General features: G+C 33.9%; 1 protein-coding gene across 12 annotated transcripts in view; it reads right to left on the bottom strand.

Annotated features, from left to right (window-relative positions):
• Nucleotides 1-1,658: 1,658 nt before the first annotated feature.
• The window catches only part of Antp (homeobox protein H90), a 123,401-nt gene continuing 104,918 nt past the window's right edge, over nt 1,659-20,141 (bottom strand). For all 12 annotated transcript variants that reach the window (XM_072898077.1, XM_072898083.1, XM_072898076.1 and 9 more), the window contains 2 exons: nt 13,785-15,229; nt 1,659-5,960 (listed from right to left, as the gene is read on the bottom strand). In XM_072898077.1, the coding sequence (XP_072754178.1) occupies nt 5,707-5,960; nt 13,785-14,592 (1,062 nt within the window). In that variant the 5' untranslated portion in view covers nt 14,593-15,229 and the 3' untranslated portion in view covers nt 1,659-5,706. The remainder of the gene's footprint in view (nt 5,961-13,784; nt 15,230-20,141) is intronic.

Here is a 20,141-nt window from a genome sequence, read left to right as displayed (position 1 = left end):
ACACCTTCCTGAAATGCGACAGGAGGCCAGGAACTGTTCGGCGCATACTCATACGAGAACGACGCATTTCTGATACAACGTTTTTTCAATGCACGATTAAAAATTTGTATATGATTTTTTTTTTTGCCGTGACAGAAATTAAGGAATCCAAGCAGGAATAAAGCATTAAAATACAATTCCGAAAACAATTCTGGTCATCTTTTTTAAACGTCGTTTCGTATCTACATGTGTAATCCGATAAAAATGATTGGATATGCGAGAGTACATCAGCAGCATAGGATTTCGTAATCTCTACCAATCCAAGTGTGGTACTTTACGTAGAGATACTCAAGGAAGTGTTAGAGTAAATGGTACATACAAATATACCTACAACTATCTAGAATACATTATAAAAAATATTTATTGTATATAATCAATTAAACAAACAGAAAAATTCACTTTGTTGTCAGTGTACATATACATGTACACATACATATACATATACATACGCATATATATATATATATATATATATATATGTATATATATGTGTGTGTGTGTGTGTATACATATATATAAAACATTTATCAATAAATATTACTGGACTAAACAATATTAGGGTCTGAAAAGTACTCGTTCATTGACAAGCGTTATTTATATACTTCTTCGTTTTCTTTGTTCTCTATTTAGTGGTAGCGTTTTGCGCGGATAGCCTAGTTAAAAAGATCGGACTTATGTACATTTTTTTCGCCGTTTTTTCTCTCTTTCTCTCTCTCTCTCTCTCTTTCTCGCGCGCGCGTATTGTGAACAATAATAAATAAAATTTGAATTGCGCTTCTCTCCCCCTCCCCCGTGGTGTATGCTATATGGCGGTATATACGACTCTTTATCTATATAGACAAAAAAAAAAATTTAATTTAAATTCCCGACCGCCATCTCTAACTCATTCTGCGACCGACATGCCCGTTTTGACTTAAATACTATTTCTTTATTTTACGAATTAAATTTTAGGTGTTATGCTTATCGAGAAATACGGACTATATCTTAGTGACATACTTCATACAAACACTGTGTTGCATTTACGTTCAGCTTTAATTCTACTTTTGCATACACTCACGGTACTTGATTTAATTTATGCATATCTGTAATTTAATGCGCATATACATATATATATACATATACATATATATATATATATATATATATATATATATATATATATACGCGCGGAGTAAAGATAAAATATATATATTTTGCATTTTGCTTCTCCCAGTTATTAATACTATATGGATTTCACTTCTCGCATTATATTTATATATATATATATATACTTTTAATCTAAGCAATAGTTTGCTATTCGATAGATACAAAATTTCATTTTTCTTTAATTGTGTTCGCATTCACGGCGATCGCTCGACGATTACTTTTACAGCATCGACATTTATCGTATTTTTTTAAACATTATTTTTATTTAAACGTTAATATTATTTTATTGCACACTATTTGACTTTCTTACACATTACACAACCGAGTCGGATGTTTATATAAAGAATTTTCGATACTTATATGATCGATACTCTATATATATATATATGTCTCAAATTTGAGCTGCAACATATATACTTATATATTAATTTTGACAAAAAGAGTAATGTGAGAGAATAGCGTACGAAGAAGAGTCATCTCATAATACATTTCCTTTCCCCTTCTACGCGTCTTGAAATCAAATTTCCATATTTAAATCGGCATCTCGAGTATATGAAATTTTTTTAGAACGTTGGTCACAGTATTGATATTATGGCCAAAAGGTAAGAAATATCTTTTTTGTTTCTCGCAAAAACTCGCACATTCCTTTACTGTACAAATATTATTATCATCCACATTGATCGTATGCGGATTAATGTACAATTTGGAGTTTACATATGATTTATCCACAATAAAATATTCATTTTCGATCGTGCAAGATTGCATATCTATGTCTAAATCATCGGCGATATAAACGCGTGTGCTGTTGAAAAAAAAATCAAAGGCGCAAATTTTTTATACAACATAAAAAAATCTCATAACTGACTATATCTCTATATAATCGAGTTGCGTAAAATAGTAAAATCGAATAACAGAATATAATGAAAAGGATGTTTCTCTCATGAGATGGCCATGATTGGCTACATTACGCGAGCGTATCGAAAAAAAAAAAAAAAAAAAATACGCGCGGCAGCGAGCGAGCGACCGCCGCGGATTTTCCGTTTCACACACTTCGTTGCTCCTCAAGGACAAAGGGTTTTACATAAATAAATCTCTCGAGAAGGAAAGGCTGGTCAATCGACGCGCGAACGCGAGTTAGACCATGTATTACGTATTACGGTTATACACGTTTACGTCACTCACTCCCCTTTCGTCACTTTTCTTTCCATTTTTTTTTTTTTAAATGCAAAAAATGGTAAGGAGCTGATTTATGCAGCGAGACTTAGAAGATTGACCACCTTCAAACATTTTCGACCGCTGTTGACAATTAGCACGTAGTTATCAATATCGTTTATTACGTATATCATTAATTGTTGTCGTGTGTACGTGTGTGTGTGTTTGTGTGTATATGTGTATACAAGATATACACTAAATAATTATGTCGCGCGGATCTAAGTTTACAACACAGCACAGAATTCGCCGCGGCGGAATATATCGGCTCGTCTGGCTACAACGTGGCCAGGCCTTCCCGGTTGAATCTCCCGATACGGCGTAATCGAATCAATTCATCGAACCAGATCAGACGATCAAGTTGACGAGTGCTCTGATACCGCTTGCCACGCTTAACGCGCTTGTTTCAATACAAATTGCCAAATTGAACTTGCTAATCATATATTTCCCGCGTGCGTGTATAACGTTTTATCACGTAAAATCTAAATAGAAAGTATTACGGATTATTATACACTGATTGAACCAATAATAATTAACATCTTCCATATTTTTGAAACTATGCGAGGAAAATTTGTTGAACAAAAGTATCACGTTGCATAGAACAAATACGGTAATGATGTTTTATTTATGGCTGGAGTTGCTTAGGAAATATAAAGATTATCTCTATTTTTTTTATATGAGAATATAATTTTTTCTATATATACATGTATATATGTCGATTCTTTTATTCTGCATATAAAAGTATCAAAGTAAAATCGCATAAAAAAAAAATCAATACTTTATGAGATATTTCATGATTTATTGTAACATAATGTAACATAAATATGCAAAATCTCGTAAAGTATAAATAAAAGTTTCATAAAAAAAATAATTTATAAAAGATGCACTATATATTATATGTATAATGTTACTGAAAGAAATGTGTTTTAATTTTCACGTACCAAAAGAGGTGTATAAAAATTAAAAAAAAAAAAAAAGAAAAAATGTAATTGTGTGCGTTTGAATCATAATATATATTAAAATATATGATTGTATATTGTAGAATCTGTATAATTGAAAAATTGTCTTTAATTAAATTATTTTATTAGCTTGAAGCGAATGTTAAGATGCCAAGCGGTTTCATGCCGAAAGCATCCTCTCCTTTCTATTTCGAAAATACTATGTATTACAACACTTGGTAACTTAGCGTCATGTCGCGCGGAGCAAGAGTAAATTTTCGCGATAACTATTACGAAATGAATTGTCACATTCTTTGAGTTATTTACTCTGCTTCGAGAGCAAAAAGGAAGAATTGCGACGAATATGAGTATATTACTGCATCTGCTTTTCAAAAGCAATTCTAAAGAAATAATTTATTCGAGATCACACTGCGCGTGTCCGACATTGTAAAAGACATTGTACATTATGCTGCGTCTCTCATTTATACATTTTATAAATTTAATTCATTATCAAATATATTAAAAAATATCATAAAGTATTATAATATATAATATTTTAATATCATATAATATTATAATATTAAATGTATATTTTCTGCAAGAGCTTTTAAATTTTTTTAATAAACTAAAACATAAACTAAAAATTTCTTAATTCGCTGAGAGAAATGGTAGAAAATATTCTTCAAATTAAATAAGATATTTCTAAATTCTCAAAGTAACGTCAAAATATCGAACATCTTTCTCCAGACGGACACACTTTTTAGCTACAAGAAAACTGCTTATATACACGTTATATTCGTCATTTTGAGCAATATGCGTGATAGGAACAAATTTTTTTTCCAACTTTCGCGGTCATATCAGTAGATGTGTATAAACGATCTTTTACAATTTCGTGTAACCGTATTAACAATACACGGAAATGTATTCTTTCGTAATCATTCCTTCGCAATTCGTTTCAGAGTTTACTGATTTTATTAAACACGGACACGCAATTTAACGCGCGACAAAATAATGTAATCGATAATTACATATCATTAGCAATCTTTGTCAAGACTAACCTTGCGATGATGCTGATGAAGAAACGTCAAGTGACTCTGCTCCGCCGAAGGGCGCTGTTTTTTTTTTTTTTTTTTTTTTTTTTCAAACCTCACTTTATCATTCAGCACTGTAATCCGTTTCATCCACGATCATCCTATCGCCTTTTCGTCATACAACATATCAAAACATCGCCGTGATCCTTATACATTTATACATCAAATTCACTGGTTTCCAATAAAATTAGTTTTGCACACACTTGTATCACTGTTATCAGGATTGAACTCTCTTCTTCGTGATTTTCTTCTTCCATTTCCACACTGTGTATTTGCTGTTTATCTGCCGTATGCCGCTGTTTACTCGAACCCTTTCTCGAATTTTATCAAAACACGTCCGAAGATCACACTTGGCACGAATCATAAATATCCTTGTTGGAGCCACCGCGGTACTAAAGAAAGATCTATCTAAACAATCCTCTAAAAAACACTATATATAACCCGCTTATCTACCGCTAAATACAGACGCGACGGACATCTTCGTACTGCTACTCTACTAATCGTCCTACGACTCTACTTGTGTTTACGATGTAAGAGAATAAATAATAAAATGCTCTCCCTAAAAGATTTCAACGCTGCTCTTTTTTTCTATCATCCTCGCAATCAGATTCGCGCGTCTCATTCTTTCGACAATTTTAATCTTTTATATCTATTACTCTCTTCATACTACCATGTTTTCTCACGCGCTCTACTCGTATTACTACACTTGTTTTACTGATCACTCGCTCTCTCACGATTTCACATTAAACTACATCATCTTCATCCCTATACATATATATATATATATATATATATATATATATATATATATATATATGTATATGTACATATATGTTTATAGGTTTTAGTACAATTATTCGATAGAGGTTAACGCGGTTCTGATTAGCATGTGATCCAGTTTTGTTTTACATTCCCTTTCCTCTTCTTCATTAATAATCTTGATCCACATCATTCGTACGTGTTTTCGCAAATCTTCTGCTGACTCTTCGTCTTATTTTGCTTTTTCCTCGTTTCTCTTCCCTTATCATAGCATGATTTCTTATCGTCTATTCGTCATCGAGCGCGTTTACGGGTCCTTTTATAACTTCCTCGCCTTTATCTGCTTCATTTTTTTGGTACAAGCAACATGATTAACACGACAAAATAAGCGTCATTGCTTACAGGGATTATTTGGAGGTCATTAATGAGGATTCAGGTTTGGGTAGAAAGGAGGTAGTAGCTGGAAACAAGGTATAAACGACCCTGAGAGAGATGGAAAAGAAGTTCCACTCCTCGGAGCTCTTTCAACCCTGTGGCGACGTCTGCGGCGAGATTTCAGTGTCGCCATCACCCGAGCCTGGCTCGCCTTTCGTCTTGTTCTCCTTCTTCCACTTCATCCGTCTGTTTTGAAACCAGATCTTTATCTGCCGTTCCGTCAGACATAGCGCGTGTGCGATCTCGATACGTCGCCGTCTAGTGAGATATCGGTTGAAATGAAATTCTTTTTCCAATTCTAACGTTTGGTATCGTGTATATGTTTGCCGACCTCTTTTCCTTTCTGGAACAAAACAAATTAAGAGCCAATATTAGTATAAATTATTACATGTTGTACAATTATTATAGACGATAACATTAGCATATAAAAATAATTTAATACATTATGCATATGTACAAGAAATATGTACATGTCGCGCGAGATATATTTCGAATATCGTTACTGATGAATATTATGAAATATTAAAATATATCTTTGACGAAGATGATATTGTATTTGAATAAATGACGAAGCACAGCCGGTAAAGCGTACAGGTAACTTTTCCATCCGATTTTTAAGCTACACCACCATATTTAATAAATATCGCAATCTGTGCGTCGGCCTAAGAAAGAGAGTTTTTGTAAAACCCTCAAACAAAAATATCTTTATGACTAAAAAAAAAAAAAAAATCTTGCGATCCTAAGTGCAGTTCCGCATATGATAGATACCTTAACGATATCCGCGATATGATCTGCGGTCGGCGCGGTACACGAATCCCGAACAAGAATATTAATTATGGTTGCCAAGAGAGCAAAAGAGAGAGAGAGAGAGAGAGAGAGAGAGAGAGAGAGAGAGAGAGATAGAGGGGGAAGGGAAGAAAGGAGGTAGTAAAGAGACAGAATGAGTTGAGTCTGTGTGAGAAGTCTCACAACTTTACAAGGTATAAAACCGCAAAGGGTTAGCCTGGCATACGAGTACGAGAGAGAGCAAAACAAGAATGTTTGAGAATGGAGAAGGGAAAAAGGAAGAGAGGCGGCGTAAGGATGAGAACTTGAAAGTATGTAGGAGGAGAGAGGTGAAGAAGAAGAAGAAGAAGAAGAAGAAGAAGAAAACTCTCCTTGGCGAGCATTCGAGGCAAACGCCGCCCGTCGTGCTGTCGGCCGATGAAGATGGATGGCGGTTCTGCTTCAGAGAGAGATGGAGAGATCGCGTAGGTTCCAGAAACGTTCGGCTAGACGAAGAAGAAAGGATAGGGAGGAAGAGAAAAAAGCGCGCGTTAGAAAAGGAAAGGGAAGGAAAGAAAAGAGAAAGAGAGAAAGAGAGAGAAGATATAGAGAAAGTTGGGAAGAACATGCCCTCTTATTCTCTCCCTTGGGCTACGCTCTCAAATTAACAACATACCAATCTCTAGCGCTCTCTTATAAGCTTTAACGATTTAGGCAACTTTCTTGGCTCTGCTGTTTTAAGAAAGTAGTCATTTACTATTCCGCCAGAAAAATATAATAAATATTATAAAAAAGATTATATACGTATGTGTGTGTGTGTGTGTCTATGTGTGTAAAAATATATATATACATATGTATATCACGCAATCTGTTATATAAATATTGACAATGATAAGTGTTGCATTCTCGTACAAACTGTTTTTTATGGAATCATGTATATTACACGAGTAAAATATTATCACTGTTAACTGTCAAGTATACGTTGTCGACTGTTCTATGAAAGCTGCATCGTATTAATATTCATTCGTCACGCCGTTAATGAAGATCATGTTCTAGATCTAAAGCTAAATCATCAAAGCGTCTGAGAAATATATGGAACATGTTCGAGTGACTGCACTAATATACATCCAGAAAATTTCGATCTATTTATAAATTATTTATGTAGATTTATTTATAATATTTTAGTCATACTGTAAAGAAATAAGATCTTTCTGTCTCTCTCTATCTCGCTCTCTCTCTCTCTCTCTCTCTCTCTCTCTCTCTCTCTCTCTCTCTCTCTCTCTCTCTCTCTCTCTCTCTCTCTCTCGTTTCTTTTTCTTTTTTTAAAAGAGCGATTAAAAATAGAAATTATACTCGTCAAAATTTTGTATTTAAAAAATTTCAAAGTTTCATATATTTTATTGAATTCATATCTAAACAGCATTAAAACTAATATTAAAATATTAAAAATACGGACACAACCATATATAAATAACTATATACATTATTTTTAAATTGTAGACAAGAAATTCGCGGAACACAATAGACATTTTTATTTAAAATTAATTTATCTGAAATACACACACATTTCCATGATCATTTCAAATAAAGATAATCCTGAGCCGACGCGGCGTAATAATCAGGTTTGTTTCGAAAGGTCACTTCGCCCATAAATCCTCTCATGCCACTAGATGTTGCAGAGTAAAGAAATGAATTATTAAACATTGCATCGAGACGACTCTGTATTATTTATGAACTGAAATCTATAGAAAGCTTTCAAGCCGATCGATTAAAAAACTCAAATCTCGATTAGGCGTATCCGGCTATGAGAATTAGGCGGCGAAATTGTGAGCATAAGATACTGAGGTATGCGAAGTTAATTAAAGAAACGGCATTAAAGAAGTTTATGTTCCTGGGTGCGTGTACATACGATGTATACGTGTGAAACCAAACACATGTATAATTAAGCGTGCTTGTATAGAGAAGATTACGCTGAAAGTGTATGTCGAGATCGAAAACTTGTTCAATAAAAACACATCCGTACGTACATTTACATGAATTTTAATCTTCGACTGTAGCATTTGATAAAAAAGTGAAAAAGATTCCGTTTCGATACGCATATTATTTTTTTTTTCTTTTTTTTTTTAGGTTCTTGCATCTTACTAAAGTAGATAAGATAAAGAGCAGTTTCTTCTTTTTCTCGAAACAATGTTGGTTCTCGCAACATGTAAATTCAATTCGAACGGGGTATCTCTGAGATATCGTGTAACGCACACATTGAGCCTGATAATAAGAAAATCGTACCGATGACCTAAGTTTGCGCCGAACCGGCGTAACCAGCGCTGCCACGGCTTTCGCGGACGGAGGTGACTTTAAACGCGGGGCAATAAATTAACGGCGTTGGGTTACGCAAGGATCAAATGTCCCCTGGAGTATGCCCGGGAGATTTATGGGTCTGCCTTCACTGGCGCAGCATGAAGGAACGAAACAGAACAGAACGTACACAACCGTGCGGCTTATTATAGGCTAGTTGCTCCGCATCTCCACTTCCCCTCCCCCCTTGTGCCAAGACTGGTCTTTCAGGCCCGCCGCAGGATACACGCAGGACTTTTCAGATTAACAGCTAGCCGGATGTTGTAACCCGCTAATAAGGTGCGGCCACCACTCGCTGCCCAATTAAGCTAAGCTTTACGTGGGCACCGTAAGAGACCAGACCTTGAAACGCTCTTCGATTAGATACCCCAGATGTACCCATTAATTTTATCATTCGCTCGCGGTATAAGAGCCTTGGATTATATTTACGCCGTTGACAGACATCCGTATTAATTACGCGAGATCCTTCGCAAATCTGGTCTAAATATTTTCTTGAATAAATGCTTAGAGATGTACAAAGCCAGCATTTAAAATTCCGTTCGTTATATTCCAACTTTTAAGTTTTTACACGCTACTGAAAAAAAATTCTAATTTTAAGTATTATAAAATAAAATATTATATAAGATGTTACATAAATTTTTTCAAAAAAGAAAGAAAGTATATTTCAAATAATTTCTATAAATTAGTGCACGATATAATAATAAGAAGTAACAAACATTGTTTTAATTATGTCATATATTTTAAGTCATATATATCTGCAAGAAATCTAAGCATTAATATTCGGTTTTACTGCATCTATAATAAATGTGCAATTTATTCGCAATCAGTATAATCGTAATATCGACTTAAATAATTCAAATATCTCGATTGAATTGGGATTGAATTTCGTAAAAGTCGGCGAAGAAGAAAAGCATCAAGCTTTCCTTTCCGCCTACTAACATTTATAGAAGGAATTTAGAAATCCCCGAGGAGAGAAACCAGAGTATCTGATAGGCGGTTTTCCTCCCTTCTTTGCTTTTTTTTTTTTTTTTTTTGTCTTCCAGACAGACGAGCAGACAGTTGGACAAGAAGACGGAGTCTGAAAGAGCCTCGAGGTAGAAGGTCGAGATAATGAGCAGTGAGAATGGCTCGTCGCGACATATGCATTCTTACGGGTATCACTCGGAACATTAAAATTTACTTTTTCTCGCACCTGCTTTTCCAGATAAGAACAATATGGTCGTCTCATAAAACTCAAGATCGAATCGTAAGAAAATTTTATAGATGGAGAAAATTTTACTTTAGACCAAATCCAGAATTATATATAATTATTAAATATTAAATAAACGGATAAATTAAATCGATAAAATGGAGATAATTTTATGTTTCGGGCGCTTGAATTTTAGCCAGACATCGAATAGAAAATTAAACCACGACCTCCATATCGTTCACAATTGCCTCCATGGCGGAGCTCCAAAAGCAAACGGTCTCAGGATTTCTGTGGATTCATTCATCATCATCATCCGTCCCTTCCTTCTCCTCCTACCCACCGCCTCTCTGTCTCGTACAAACACATGCATACACTTATACGTGCGTTATACACACGTACACATGTTCTCTTGTCTTCTACTTTTTTTAGCTCCTCCTTTCCTGCCCCTTTTGAACTCCATCGCTTTTCGAATATCTCACGAAGCCGCCATCATTATGGCCACCAATCTCGTGAACGGCTAGTTAGATTATAATAAAATGCATTTCATATTCAGATTGCCTTTTTGTCCGACGTGCTCTATCTCGGTCTGCTAATTCGTTTACCAAATGACTACAAACTTTATATATACGTGATTAAACTCGCATTAAGTATTATTTACTTTAATTGCTTTATGAAATTTTCTCACATGATTTTAAACTTGCATATATGCATATTTTTTATAATATATAAAAAATTTTTTAAGCAACTTTGATATTAGTACATTTCCTATTTGATATATATATTTTATATAAATATTAATTGTAATATCTTTTTTATTAATAAAGAACTATGTACTCGTATTAAGAAAAAAACAAGAAATGTTTTACGACATTAGAAAAATTGTTCATTGAATTAAATTCTTTTACTATCTTTTGTCAATAACATATGCTCCGTGTCGCACCAATTTATTTGCAATATGCATGTTCTAAACTTTGTTTCAGCATACGAGTGTGCATAACGGAAGCTTTACACGTATGTACATAACTGTGTCATGACATGGTTATTTGCCGATTGAGAATGCACGAAGAGAGGAGAGAAAGAGCGAGAATGTCATAAATCTTTTCTTACAGAGGATTACAATTATCTCGTGCATTAAAAGCATCCTCGATATCGATGGTCGATCTCTTTTTCTTGGCTCAACACTTGGAATTGGAATGCTTAACGTTGTAAAGTATCACGAATGTTGCGTTATTAAAGATGAAAAGAATACATATCAAAATTTTCAATCTTAACATTTTACATATAGTAACATTTTTGCAAAACTTTTTCTATTAAAAAAAAAACATTAAAAAATTATTAAATTGCGTTTTATTGAAATTTTCCCTGTAAAATCATTCTAGCATTGTGATACAAAAATAAAACAATATCGAGAATTCCTATCATGCAATATATATTCGCAACAGTGTTTCAAGATCTTTGGCACTAAGCAAGAATTTATGCACAGACTTACATTCGTCATTTTACTTTGTAGTATATTTTACTACTTGTATCATAATTTTTCAGCTTATATAACGCGTTTCATAAAAGATGCCAAAAAATTTAGACAATTTCGCTAAATGTTCCAACGGCATTTGCGTCTAAAATAAACCATGCATAATTCATGTCTATTTATAGCATGTTTAACTCAGATTGCATTTTGATTAAATTAATTAAATATATAAAGATATATTTATTCGTATCATGGTATTCAATACGTTTAAAATATTAATTTTACGTTAGAATTTTAAGATAACAAAAAAAAAAAAAAAAAAAAAAAAAAGAAATATATAGAAAATTTTAGAAGCACATGAAAAACTTTGAAAATCGCAAAATTAATATTATAACAATGAAATGAGAGAACACAAAGCATTCTTAAACGTGCCGACATCTGTGAGCATATTCAGGGACTCGGACCGTTTTCTTCGTTTAACTGGTAGTAAACTACAAGCCAACGGCATCGTTATAACCGTACTGTTTATCGGCCTATCTTGGAGCAGATACTTGGGATCAGCTTCTGAACTAAACCGAAAGATGGTACGAGCAATCATTGATGGAACAAAATATGTACTTGTGAATGAAAAAATCGAAAAGAAGGTTCTGAACAAATAAAAAATAATAATTATAATAAAGAATAATTTTCAAAAGATAAAGCACCAATTAATTTTTAATATTTGTCTCAATTAATATTATATAATTTTTCTCGATAATACAATGTTATATTTAAATAGATTTTACAATATACGCTCCAAAAATACATGAAGAACCGAAAAGTGGTAATTTTTAAAAACAAGAAATAAAAAGAACGAGCTAATTTAAATATCTGATCGTGTTGACACATACACATACCTTTAAATCACTTTCTTGTTTTTGAAACGTTACTCGTGCAATCATACATAAAAAATTAATTACACATTACAAATTAATCATTTTTAAAATATTGCAATTAATGATGTTGAAAAATTAATTACTATTTCAAATACTTGATCTGTACTTAATATATACTCGAAAATAACGGAAAGAAACTGCTTCTACGAGAAACCACGAGCGACTGAACAATAAGAGAACCGAAAAATTAAGAATGGTTCACCATAATTTTTTTCTCAGGTGGAGACGACCTTGCAGCCAATAGAGACATCGTTTTTCCAGTCAAACCGTCAATCAATAAGGAAACGAGAGGTGAACATGAAGAATCAGCAGGGTTCCACAACTTGTTCACACAGCTGTCTACATTTGACATCTTTTACTTAAGTAGTGGTATAACGCTGCTACTGTCACTTCATCATTATCATGAATGGTCCGAAAAGTGTTGAGTACCATAAAAAAATGTAATGTGTCAAACTATTCTCAGAAAAGTATTATAAGCAATTTGTGTTTAAAATTCAAAGCGTATTATTACAACTTTCTTACCTAATGATATATTTCTACAAAAAGTGCAATTTACAGGTCTAGTTGAATTTTTAAGTATAATTATATTTTTAAGAATGATTAAATTTTTAATATTATTAATTTTTTATATGAATGAGATTGCATTTATAAATTATGTTTAAAAAATCAGAAAGTGATTAAAGATTCGTATATATGTGTCAATACGATCAAATATTTAAACTGACTTTTATTTCTTATAAATTATATATTTATATGACATCACTAATTATACTTAGAAGAAATTTTTTATAAATAATTTTTATAAGTTACAACTTTTTCTTTCTATTTCATACGAAATGAATCAGTGAGATGAACTACGAATGAAAATGAATTATATTACGAACAAAAACGGATATATGTCGACTTTTGCGATCTCAAGCGACAATGACGCGTAGGAAAAAAAAGATAACGTTTATTGTGACCTGATGAATGAGCGGAAACCAGTAGACAAGCTAAAAAATCAGTGCAATAAATAACTCAGCTCGCGATGTATCTAGAGACATTGTGCCAATTCTGAACCGGTTGCCGTACGAATTTGGTCTAGTTTTGTGTGTGCGGCGTTGCATAAATTCAAAAGTCGACCACCCGCTACCTGAGAAGCCTAAGTTCTTTACCAGACCTTCTTCGGTCACGCATCCAATAGAATCTTTATTCTACTCTTGAAAGCTGTGTTATGTATTTCGTTTAGACAACAGCAGGTGCCGCGTAAAAAAAATATATATATTTTTTTAAATAAATTTTAATATATTCTATTGAAGCTAAATATTATGTGTAATTCTGAGAGAGAAATGGAGAAAAGAGAGATAGAATTAATTAACATTTTAATAAATTTTTAATATTTTTCAATAAAAGTTTAATAAAATAAAAATAAAATCCCGCCATGTCATTATACGTATTTGATAAAAATGTTACACTTACCAAATTGACTCCTCATCCAAGGATACAATGGGCTTGGTAAGTTCGAGCTTGCCGCACCCTGAGGCGCGGCCTGCTGTTGTTGACTGAGCGACGACGCAACGACACCTTGATGCTGTTGAGCTTGCTGCTGTTGCTGCGGATGCATTCCGCTTTGTCCCTGTTGCGACGTGGTTTGAGATTGTTGCTGCTGTTGATATATCATATGTTGTTGTTGTGCTTGTAAATGCTGATGCTGCGATTGTTGCTGCGGATGTTGCGATTGTTGCGTCTGCATGTGCGGATGCTGACTGTGCATTTGGTGATGCATCTGCGATTCGACGAGAGGTGGACTATCCGGTCCGTCGAGAACGCTTCCCTGATGATCGACAGCAGCCGCCTGAAGTTTGCAACTGGCGTAGACGATGGGGGTGGACGGATGTCCGTTAGGAGTTGGCGTGTGTCCCATGTGACCCATAGTAGGGTTCGGGGACGTCGACCTGTAACCACCAGCCATCCCGTCCATACTTCCGTGATCCTGCTGATGCTGATAATACGCCGCGTTCCGCATGTCGATCCGATTGTACGGGGGAAACCTCGGATAAGGCATGTCCTGCTGGCCTCCCGTAGTTCCATAATGGTGGGCGGATACTCCTTGACGTAACAAACTCGGATCGCAGGGTTCACCGGCTTGCTGGGACTGCTGCTGAACCGACTGTGTTTGCTGAGGTACCTGTACGGCCGCACCGTAGTGCTGCTGATGCTGATGCGGGTGTTCCACCCCGCCATTTCGCAGGTCCGGGATGTACGAATTCGCAAAGTACGAACTCATGCTACTGTCCCACCTGTCTCACCTGCTAATGTCACTTCTCTACGTTGCTGACGGGCTTTCCTTTGGTTATCCTCGGCTGATTTATATGATTTTTCTTCTCTCTCTCTCTCTCTGTCTCTGTCTCTCTCTGTCTCTCTCTCTCTCTCTCTCTCTCTCTCTCTCTCTCTCTCTCTCTCTCTTTCTCTTCTATCTTTCTCTTTGAATATTTATTTTGTTTTGTACTCTTTCGTGCGAACACACTAACACACGTCTTTACATAGATACAAATTTATCACTTCGAAATTGCATTTCTCTTCGCGTATCTTTTACTTTTTTCTCACTCAATTTTTCTCATCTCACGCACTCTTGGACAGCACAAACACACTTATATATATCAAATTATCATTATCGTGGATCACATGTGTACATTTGACTTTTTATCACACTGAGCTCACTACCGATAAAATTATAAACTGGAGCACTACAGAACCTTTAGTTAGCGAAGAGAGGGGAGAGTATACCGCGTATACGAAATGATGGCGGAAGATGTAATCAAAGTCCTTTATCTACCCTGGTGTGACACCTTCGTTCAAAGCGCCAAGCCACTCCAGACCCGTTTCGTTCCTCTGTCCACCCTACAATCGAAATTACGCCGCACCTGTAACACAAAACAAAAACCACGTGTCATCACATTGTGCAATATTACATTAAACACGTTTTGCATATTATACTTTGTATATCATATATATTTAGCACAATATAAAGTGCTTTATTTTAAAAAATAATAATTTTATCAAAATTATTATAAACTCGTCTTATATTACTAACAATAAGTAGAATACAGATAAAATATTAAATAATAAAATAGTGTTAACAGTGCATTGCAATAATATACGTATATAAATAATCTAATAATATTATAAATAAATTGCAATAATATACGTATAATATATATAAATAATCTAATAATATTATAAATAAATTGCACAATATATCATTATTATACAGTGATAATTTCAAAGAAAACATGCCAGTATTCTTAGTAACATTAAAGATATAAATCTTTCTATTCTAACATTAGAAAATAAGCTATTATCGTTATATCGTTAAAGAAATCAGAAAAAAATTATAATAATAACGATAACATTACGATAGTATATCTTGGAGATTTCACAATATCTAAACATATAGCATCACGGATGCAACTAAAAGCTCACTTTGCATGATCTTTGTCAAGCGAACTGAATGAACTGAAAGCAGAGTTTAGCTCTCTGAATGACAGAAGGCGAGTTACACATGTGCCCGTCACGGTGACGGCCATCGCACAGACGCCAAACTTATTACAGTGTTCTGTGTGGGCGGGCTAAGCGATCGTTAAATTTGGAAAAATTTCCATCCATTAGGCAGCATGGCCACTTCCCACCAAAACCTTCCCCTCGCATCAATCTTTTTTTCGGAAACTTTGTGAAGTTACCGATGTATGTGTCGTGTGAAATTAGTAGGACGGACGCAAATTATTCTTATTTAACTCAATATGCTTAGTATTAATTAACTTGTAAGTGTAACAGAAATATTTAATAAATAGATAGAGATCGATCTACAAATCGTAATCGATCCTAGTTTTCTTAAATATCCTTATTTAAATCTAATTATAAACGAATCATAAATATTCAAAATATATTGCTTGACATAAAAAATATATTAAAAACAAAAAATCTATACAATAAATTGTTTCGGAATTGAGTGCATAAAAAAGGAAATCGTAGCATCCATCCTCATTTTAAAATTACATTAAATAGTTCTAATCCTAAATTGTAAAACGCGCATGTCAAAAAAACAGTATATATAAAATATACATATAATTGAGTTGAATAGAAAATTATACTCCCTCTCTTGTTGCAAAAACCTACAGTAAATTAATTATGATAAGATCGAAATTAAATAACTAATAAATATAGCAATTTTTAATCTGTAATTTTAGTTCTTTAAACATCTACAAAATATATACAGAAATTAAAAATTATGATTTACATTAATTGACTTCTTATCGACTGAAGCTGGAAGGACTTTTCCTTCAAAGAGAACAAGTCGATCTGCCGATTCCGGATCGAAATCTTCTCTACCGACTGTATTTGATGTATCAAAGTTGCATAACTTTTTCGAATAACAATTATTTATCTTTTCAACTTCTTAACTTAATAATAATTTATTAATCTTTGTAATTTTAATAGCTTTTTATTTAAATTTTACATATAAAAATAAAAATTAATTAAAACTTCAAATTAAGATCTTTAAAACACTGCATATAATTATTCGTACAAACTTTGTTATATATAAAAAGCAATATAATCTTTAAAGTGTTAATAAATAATTAATGACAAAATGATCCATTAAAACTATATTCGTCTTTTATAATTAATTCAAAAAATTTGTTATCGCGCCGAAAAGATATGTAAAAAATATACACGTGGATATAAACACACGATATTGTTGCGAGTGATATGACAGTGTCGGTGGCGCTAGACACGGGGCTTAGGAGCGGGCTCAAATGTGCAACGGGTTGGCATAGCGGGTGTGAAGAGTGAAGGGTGCGAAGGAGGGGTGAGAGGTACGGCCCTTGGGAGTTTGCTGTACACGAGAACGGGTCGGACGCGGGACGATCGCGATTAACATTCCGGCCGCTAGCTTGCTGTTCGCGCGGCGCTTTCATTAATTCCAGCGTATTGATTCCACGGATTGATGAATGGCCGCCGATAGCGATTCCACGCGCTCGCTGCCCCCATCTCCCTCCCCTAGCCTTCCACCCCCTCAACCCCGTTCCTTTACATCCTCCGCGTATAAATTCAACCTCTCGTAGGATTTGAACTCAATTCCCGCTCCGTAAATTCCCCTTTATGTATTCTCTTTTGAAGTGCAAGTATCTGGATCCCATTGATGCGGACGACGTACTTTTCGCAACCTCGCACTTTTTCTGAAATACATTTTCTTTTTTTTTTTTTTTTTTTTTAATTCAATAGCGGCAAAGTGTGGGTATCGTCGATAGTTTCTCAAATTGTGTTGAGAAATATATTAATGTCTTTAAATTAAAATAACGCAAAGAAAGAGAGACAATACCATTCAAGAAGAACAGTTGTTCTTCCTTCCCCGAATGCACTACGATATTAATTGTACAAAATATTTATAATTATAATTTAGGTATTTAGGCTTCGTTTGGTGGTGACATCGATCGGAAAGATGACAGACCAACTAACTATTTAAGGGTCTAAGAAGTGCATAATATTACCGGCAGATGGCGATGGTGATAGCACGGAAGAAGAGGAAAAAACGGGGTGGAGCGAGTCTGACAGCTGGGTGGGTTCGGGTCCAAGGTGATTGAAAACAGGGTGGAGCGTCATGTGACGCCATGGTTGGATATGGAAGTGACGTCATATAGCTACGATGGCCTCTAGTTAGCAAAATGGCCTCTGGATAGGAGTTTCTTTGTCTCGCGGTCCCTTATCTACTATTATGCTTCAATCTTTCGAAAACGGTTGAGGCGCCAACTATATTTATACGTCAAGCCCTATCCCGGAAGAAACGTATTATTTCTGTTACATAACTCTTTCAATTCTGAAAAAATGAAAAGAATTATCCGACTAAAAATAATTGAAAATTATTTTATACAAAAGATAAGAAAAATAAAAAGATTGGCATTTTTTCATAATAATAAATAAATATTATTAATCAAAAATAAAAAAATAATAGTAAAATATGTGATACTCATTGCCAATCATTTTGTTTAACGTATAAAAAAGTATGGGGAAAATAATGAAAAGTGTGTCGAAAAATCTATATCGCTGGTTGATGTAGATAAAACGATCGGTTTAAATAAACGACGTCGTGTTGTAGACAGCTGTATCCCTAAAGATTCAGCCATAAATGGTACTTGGATTTGACGGTTATGGAACTCGTAGCTCGTGTCGGTCGTTCGCGCCTCGTAAAACAGTCGTAAACTAAGCACGTGATAAACTGAACGCTCCTCTGATGCCACGTACAGCAGTAGCGTTATATTAAAAAGTTACGAGCTCTTGACCTTGCACTATATAACATGTAGTGCGTTTACATCGTTAGCTTAATGTATTCGTTTTTAAATAGAACGATAATTTTAAATGCAAAAGAATGAATAAAAATCAATATATAAAAGTGATTTATATAATATAAAATTAATGATGTAATATAGTCAATTAATAATATATAATTAACAATAGTCACTGTTACGAATCATTAAGATCAATTTATATTTTATGCTAATGCAGCTATTATTTTTTAATATAAACACACAAATATAAAGAATAAATAAAAGCTAAAAAGCGGAAAAAATATGTCGTAATTAAGTATATTCAGTATAAACAAAAATTAAAATAATGATACATAATATTTGATCCATTTTAGAATCATCTTCAGCATAATAATAGCGGAACTTATATTACTATCTTTCACATTTTACGAATAAGATGTTAATATGAGATAAGCGATAATATGAGATAACTTTCATAATATGCTCCCCCTATACCCACACATGCAATTACAAAAAATGGGCGCGAAAAGCGGATACACTAATAACTATCATTATATACAACATATAATTTCGAACAAGATGGCTTATAAAGAAAAAAGACGATTAATTGTAAGGCGATTTTAAACTGATATTGATACATATTCATGAAATATTACGAGATAATCTATTACCTAAAATAATCCATCCTGTATAAAAACAGGATGATAATATTTTTTCAACTCCATATTATACCATAATCGAACTTGTTATATGAATTCGATATTGCTGTCGTATGATTTATTCGCCTGTGGCGGAAGTTCTCAGGCATTAAACCTGTCTGGGTTGCTGGACCATTGTACAATGAATTTACATTTTAACGCGTTATTATACATATATCACGACTTTTAATGATGCTGGAAATTGCGCATATAACAAAGCTAAAAGAACAATTTAATTATTAGATGTCGAGTTTTTATTTTTATATTATTATTATAACATGTGATATTAACTTACTGTTAAAAAATTGCAACAAAAATATAAATAAAAAATTTCACACTTTTCAAGTACAATCTTATATTAAAATTAAACTTGATCAATCAATGAATCATCCTTTTGCAAGTATGTTATCTGATGGCGTTTTAAAATTTAAATAATGGATCATCGCTAAATATATTATCGAATAATAGAAAATATATCTTGTAGAAGGAAAAGAAAAGAAATATGCCAACAAATGTTAGATTTAACAAAAGTTAAGAAACGTGGCAGCAATACTTCAAATATACCGTTACGCGCATTAGAAGATGTCCAGTTGGCGGGAGGTCGTGGCAGCATTAAAGGGTGTTCGCGATCAAGGATTCCAGCGCGCACACACGTGCACAGAACATACACATACACACACATATCCGGACGGTATCGGTATCGGTATCCTGATTCTTGTAACGTTGACTGCGAGTATATGTATGAGTATGTGTGTGTGTGTATATGCGCTTCCGCGTGTTGTGTGTGTGTAAGTGACGGTGCAACCGATAAACAC

Source organism: Anoplolepis gracilipes, chromosome 8 (genome assembly GCF_047496725.1).
Source record: "Anoplolepis gracilipes chromosome 8, ASM4749672v1, whole genome shotgun sequence".
Classification (NCBI taxonomy): domain Eukaryota; kingdom Metazoa; phylum Arthropoda; class Insecta; order Hymenoptera; family Formicidae; genus Anoplolepis; species Anoplolepis gracilipes.
The sequence above is the reverse complement of the archived record's forward strand: the minus strand, read 5'-3'. Positions and strand labels throughout refer to the sequence as shown.